The sequence below is a fragment of the Corvus brachyrhynchos genome, unplaced genomic scaffold, assembly GCF_000691975.1.
Source record: "Corvus brachyrhynchos isolate BGI_N302 unplaced genomic scaffold, ASM69197v1 scaffold223, whole genome shotgun sequence".
In the NCBI taxonomy this organism is placed as follows: domain Eukaryota; kingdom Metazoa; phylum Chordata; class Aves; order Passeriformes; family Corvidae; genus Corvus; species Corvus brachyrhynchos.
The window spans coordinates 2,276,014-2,282,379 of NW_008237174.1; the positions used below are offsets into that span (position 1 = coordinate 2,276,014).

At 52.3% G+C, this 6,366-nt stretch overlaps 1 protein-coding gene across 1 annotated transcript in view; it reads right to left on the reverse strand.

Annotated features, from left to right (window-relative positions):
* GPC1 (glypican 1) overlaps positions 1-6,366 on the reverse strand; it is a 213,581-nt gene that overhangs the window by 9,549 nt on the left and 197,666 nt on the right. Inside the window, exons 5-6 of the mRNA XM_017728724.1 lie at positions 4,581-4,746; positions 2,498-2,628 (exon numbers count right to left, since the gene is read on the reverse strand). Of these exons, the coding sequence (XP_017584213.1) occupies positions 2,498-2,628; positions 4,581-4,746 (297 nt within the window). The remainder of the gene's footprint in view (positions 1-2,497; positions 2,629-4,580; positions 4,747-6,366) is intronic.

Consider the following 6,366-nt stretch of genomic DNA (forward strand, 5'->3'; position numbering starts at 1 on the left):
GGATTCTGACAGTGAACTCCTAACCTAGCCAAGAGTCTCTTGTTGGTGTGTCTGAGGGACATTCAGCCCCCAAAGGCCCCTCCTGGGGTGCCCTATCCTGCTGACCAGATGGATCTGATGACTCCAGCAGTTCAGCACCAAGCCAATTTGTTCATCAGTCTCGTTCACTCTGTGCAAAAAACCCACCCTGAAAACTGCTTGTAGAGCATTTTCAACTTGGTTCTACAAAACAAAACCTTGGTATCACTGCTGTATTTTACTGGCCTAATGCTGCTGTTGGCAGATGGCCTCTTCCAGGAGATAAAAGTCTGGGGAGGTGTCCAGGACAGTGGCTCCCATAGCAGCTCCAGCACAGTGTGGTACCAAGGCAAACCTCTTGCCAGCCCAAACGCTTGCAGTGAGAAACGCAAATTACTGCTGGAGGAAACACAACTTCAGCAGACTGAGGGGGTCGACAGCCTCCAGAATAATGAGAGCAAGTAGGTGTTTGCAGCCTCTGATAGCTCCTGCTACCTGAAATCCATGAGAGCCACAGGGAGAAAGGGGAGTGGGAGGAAGCAGGGAGAGTGCTCTGTGCTGCCCTGAACACAAGGCTCAGTACCACAAGTGCTTATTTCCAGTTTTACCCCAGAACCCAGGACAAACTGTGACTGAGGGTGGCACTGGGGCCAAGGGCCACTCCTGGCTCCTCTCAAAAAAGGGGTTCAGTGTTGAGGAATACATTCTGTGCAGGTGGCTCGGGGTGCAGCTGCAGATTCAGAGCTGCAGATTCAGCTCTGGCTCGCCCAAGCCAGGAGTTGTGCACTGCCCACCCTTTGCATAACAAAGGGCACAGGGACCTGGGGCACCAGCCAGGTGACCAGACACTGAGAGATGGGGCATACCCGGATGAGACTTTTGCATGCTTGGACTGTGAAGGGATAAAAGCCTAGGGGTTCCTTTGTTGTCCTCAGAGGCACCAGTTTGAGTTTCTTCTGTGTAACTGTGCTGTGAATAAATTGCTTTATGGAACGAGAGATCTGAGACTGCCATGGGAAACCTGGGATGGAACCAGCGAGGAGACCTGGCCTGGCTGTGTGAGTGGGATGTGCAGGAGTCAAGTGGGGACCTCTCAGGTTGTGACGTGCCACAATTAGGGACTGCAGTCGCAGCAGCAATGGTCTCTGGTGGTGGGAGTGTGGCTGGCCAGACTGGGAGGTTACCCTCATGTTTAAAGCCTTCAGCTGCAGCCCAACCTGCTGTCCTCAGCTCTGAGAGCGGAGATGGCCAGGACTGGCCTGGGACAGTCCTGAATTCAGCTGAGAACAACATCCTTCATCTGATGGCTTTGCCATGCTCAAAAACAGAGCTCAGAGCTTTCGCATCTCCTGCCCTCTGCTATCTGTGCCACCAGCAAAGAGTGCTCCATTCACCTGGTCACCAGGTCATACTGAGGAGCTTATCAAACATGTTTAGTTGCTCCAATCAAACACCAGTTAAGACTATTTAGCCCTTTTCATTTCACCAGATTTACTGTATTCCCCTTGGAAACACCACTCTTTGCAGATGATGCTGTGTTTTCCCACACCGTGGATTTGCTTTTATGTGGAAAGCCTCAGTCTCACCTAACAAGGAAAGAAAGAACATGGCCTTTCATGTCAGAAAAGAAACCTAACCCAGTACTGGGATGCATGCTGCTGTTAGTGCTTTGATGTGTGCCAGTGAATTCCTGTTTGCCAAGCAATACCTCTGGCCCTTCCCTTATCCAAAACCCAGTTAGGACCTGTCCCGCTTCTTTCATCTGCATCTCTGCTCTGACTGGGATAGCTGCAGGACCCGGGGAGTGTCTGGGCAAAAGGCAGGAGCCCTGGAGGGCTGCTTTTGTTCCCAAAGCTTCTCTTACCTTCAGCTACAGAGGTGATTGTGGTTAAGTGGATAAATATACTAAAAATAGAAGACCAACAGAAGAGACCTTCATGATACATACTTCTTGGAAGACAGGTGAGCCTCAGGAGAGCCTGGTCTGTACTCCCCAGATGGACTGCCAGATTGCAGCTCCGTCCCACGGTACAACCTGATAGCCCAGTGTTTCCACTGCTCAACATCCCCTCGAGGCAGGTTAAAGCAGCTGCCTCCTGTCACTGGGGACTGTGCACTTCGTGTAAATGCCTCAGCTCAGCCACAACATCTCAAAACTCTTCAGCACAGAGGCCCTTGACAGCAAATGGCACATGGCCTCCCCCCGTCACTGTGTATGCAGTCCCAGCTCCTGTGCCTGTACCCAAAGGAGGCTGGCTGGATGTGGCAGGGAGCAGTATTTGGAAACACCTGCAAAGGTTTGTGCCTGTGTCAGATGGGTGGTAGGAAACCAAGGTAATTTATCATTAAAAGAGTGGGCATTTGCTCTCTTTCATTCGTCATCTCCTGCTGTTCAGCTGAATAGTGAGCACAAAAGAGCATTTGGTCCTGGCAGTTGCACATGATGTGTCCTCAGCCAGGCCCAGGCACACGCTCCTACCTTGCTCGTGATTGAATCTTTGTTTTCTTGCAAGTTAGAAATGGCTTCAGCGATCCTCATGTGAATGGTCCCTATGACAGTGTCCACGTTGTAGGGTCCGTCGATCCGATCAGCCACCCCGATCAGGGAATCTGGTGGAACAAGGCAGGGACAGCTCTCATCATCACTCTGGGCAAACCAAGGTAAGGATCATGCTCATGCTGGCTGGGAGAAGCTGCTGAGCCCTTGGCAGGTCTCCTTGTTGGGAGACACCTCTCCATTTTCATTACTGCCCAGGTGCACACTTGTTTTCCTCACTTTATGTAAGTAAAGCCACTCTCTGTGGCAGAGGAACCTCCTGCAAATGGTAAATGCACTTTGGCTAGAGTGTTCACCCAAAGTAACCAGCATTTCCCTGGGTGATACAGAAGGGAAAGCCAGAAAACTGGTGCAGAATTATTAAGAAACACAGAGCAATACTTGGCTCTCACCCTCCTAACTCAGTGCATGTCTTCAGCAAAGCACTGCAGCCAGCAGAAAGTGGGAGAATTGGGGTCAATAAGGTGCCAGAGGTAGTGGATGTGGGAAATAGCTTCTGTGGCAGTGAAGGAGTGAGAAAAGGAGTAATTCTTCTCACCTTCACCTCTGGAAGGACAACAGCCAGGGAAATATCAGGCTATACAGGTACAGAAGCAGACCAGTATGCCCACAACTAACTGGTAAACAGGGAGTGACTGAGGGCTGCCTCTTGCTCTCAGCTCCTCCTGGAAAGCTCTGATGTCCAAGCACTCCTGCCTGGCCTGGAAGTTCCAGCTTGGATTGCTGCTTTGGGACTGTGCTTGGCTTACTAAGAATTGCCAATCTCTGCCTACCTCCAGAGACAATTCTCAACACTCCAGTTGGGTCTGAAGGAAGGACAGCCTATATGCTCTCAATATAAGGGGGTATAGCTTGCAGTTTAATTCTGCTGCCACTCAGAGCTTGTGGTGTCATCTTTGAGACTGCATATTTCAGACAAATAGTGCCTTGCAGAGGCACTAATCTTGAGATACAGATGTTTAAATCAAAGGTTGCACCCCCAAATAGTGATAAATTATATTTGAACCACTTACTATAAAAATCTTCCTTGATTTCACCTGCCCTAATTTGTCAAACTGAAAGAATAACTCTGTATTTCATGTAACAAAATTGTCTCTGGCTACAGAGAAGGGCCAGGTGGAGAAGGGTGAAGGAAGGACACCACCAGTAAACCAGCCTTTGACTCCATTTGCTCCCATCCTTGATCAATTTGTGACCTCTGACGCTGCAATGTACAACTGCAATTTGAAAGAAGCTCCAATTTTCTCCTAGCTGTCACCCCTTGGCAGTGTCTCTTGGGAAGAGGAAGCCAGAATAAATGCAAAATGCACATGGAATTGCTTCCCTGTCAATCCAGGAAAGCTGTACAGTGATGTTTCAGGAGACAGGCCATCATCCTACCAGGACAGAGTGACAGGAACACCTGGCTGGCTCTGGTCAGAAAGGCCAAAGGGCCACTGAACCCCTAGGGAAGGGATAGTTCCTCCCCCTCCTTTGCAGCAGCCTCCCAGTTGCTCCCACAGGGAGCATTTCCAGTTAGCTGTGGCACAGCTGGCCTGGGCACCTCTCCAGGCAGCGCTTCCGCATCCCTTCTGCAGTGTCCCTTGAGAGGCAGGTGACACTCCTCGCACTCCAGCGGGGTTTTTGTTGTTAATGCCAACCCTGAGCCAGCCTGTGGGGCTGCAGCTGGGAGGTGAGCTGGCAGCTCGGCTGGCCAGGCAGCGGGTGCCAAGGCAGGGGAAAAAAAGGCCAAGCCCAAGGTCATCTCCTCTGGTGCCTGCCCTCCGTGAGTCCAGACAAACACCAAGGCTCCCTCAGGTCTCAGATCACTCCAGCTGTGCATGTGCTTGTGAGAGAGAGAGAGGAGCTTGCTGAGTGATGCTGTGTGGGCACAAGGACTGAGAGCTTTAACATTGCAAACAACCTCCCCTGAGCCTCCCAACCATCCTCTTTACTCGCCAAACACAGCCTCAGACAGTTCAAAGGTGAGAGGCAGCTGTGCTGCAGTAGAGAAAGGCCATCTTACCCATCAGGTACTTCCACTCGGTGCTGAGGTCTGCCTGGTTGGCCAGGCAGCCCTTCACGACGTTCAGGCAGTAGTTGTTGCATGGCCTCACGCTGGACATGCCCCGGCAGTGCGGGCAGTACATCAGCTTCATGATGGCACGAGTGCACTCGTGGCTGAGGGACACCTGGGGAGACAGGTCAGTCAGGCACAGACTGCTCAGGGGGACATGTGGGTGAGCTTCCCCCTTCCCTGGGCTGAAGGAGCTTGCTGTGATCTGAGAGGCAGCACAGCCCCCTGCATACATGGACCAGGAAAAGCCACTTCCCCTCTCACTGCCTCTCCTTCCCCCCACTCTTCCTCAGGTGTCACTCCTGTTGGAGGGACAGGACCTCTGGGGCAGCTGCCAGTTCCTCAGGCTGTGTTTGAACCCAAGCTTCTGTGAAAAACCTGTATGTGAGCACCATCCCCCTTCCAGCCAGGTCTGGCGGCCACAAGGACAGCTTGGGCTGTCCCCAGCTGTAACCTGGACCCTGACATGGTGCACGTGTGCCCCTGGAGCCTCTGCCATCAGTGCCACCACCGTGCCCCTTCTGCAAGGCTCTGCTGCCACTGTCCTGCAGACACAGGTGTCCCACACAAACTGCACCTCCAGCTTCCTGGGGGGACGCACAGTGGGGCCCTGGACACAGAACCTTCCCAGCTGGTATCTTTGGAAAGGAGAATAGTCTTGGGGGAAGACTTGCACAATTCCAAAATTATGGGCAATTGAGAGCACTTGACACTGGGAAGTGATTGCTCTCTGTGAGCACTTCAGGAACCGCAGGCAGCCAGTGACCTGGGCCAAGCCGCGCCGTGCCAGCAGCTCACAGGCCCTGCACATGCAGCTGGTGCTTTGCAGAGCTGACTCTGGAGGTGGCTTTGCCACCTTTAATTAGACCACCCTGGTCCTGCAAGCACAGAGCCAGCGCAGGTGCAGAGCCCAGAGAGCAGGGCCACAGCCTCAGCAGCACGTCAGTGTCCCCCCAGCCCATCAGCCATGGGCCAGTGTCCCCCCATCTGCCGTGGGCAAGGGCTGACAGTGCACTGAGGGGTGAATAACAGCCTGGCAGACCCTGCAGGGATGCTGGCAAAGGTCCATGTTCCCGTTTCGTTGCTAAAATGTCTTCTCTTTTGTGGTCTTTTTCCATCTTTGCTCAGATCCATTTGCAACTCCCTTGTAAATCTTTTAAAATCATTTACAAAAGAAAAAATGAATGTCTCTATGAAGTGTCCCTTGGTTCCAGGTACTTGACGCTCTCAAGGACCCCAGAGGGGAGAAAAGTGATGGAAGGGACAAATCTTGAAAGGAAAAATCCCTGGGCCTCCAGAAAGATTCAGTTCTGATGTACCCTTGGGAGAGTGTGAACATGCTGAGCCCAGTGTCAGAGGTTGTGAGAGAAAATCCCTAACCTTCCCCCCTCCGGAAACTGTCTGTGTGGTACCACCCCACTTCCAGTAAACCTTGGATACTGGATGGTGCTGAGGCTTCATTGGGTAGGAATACACTAAAATAACCTTGTGAGAACCTTCTTCAGGATGAGGACAAAATTTTTTAAGTTTTGGAGAAAGAACCCAAACAGAGCCTGCTTCTCTGGCCCAGCAGCCCAAAGAAGCCATGAGATGACTGCAGATAAACCTGTGTCCCATCGGGGCCAGAGGGGCTGAGCCCAGCAGGAACCCCACACACACACCAGAGCTTCCCTCAGCTTCCTGGGGCAGCTTTGGGTCCCTGCCCTGGGACAACTCCTGCACTCAGAGCCCGGCT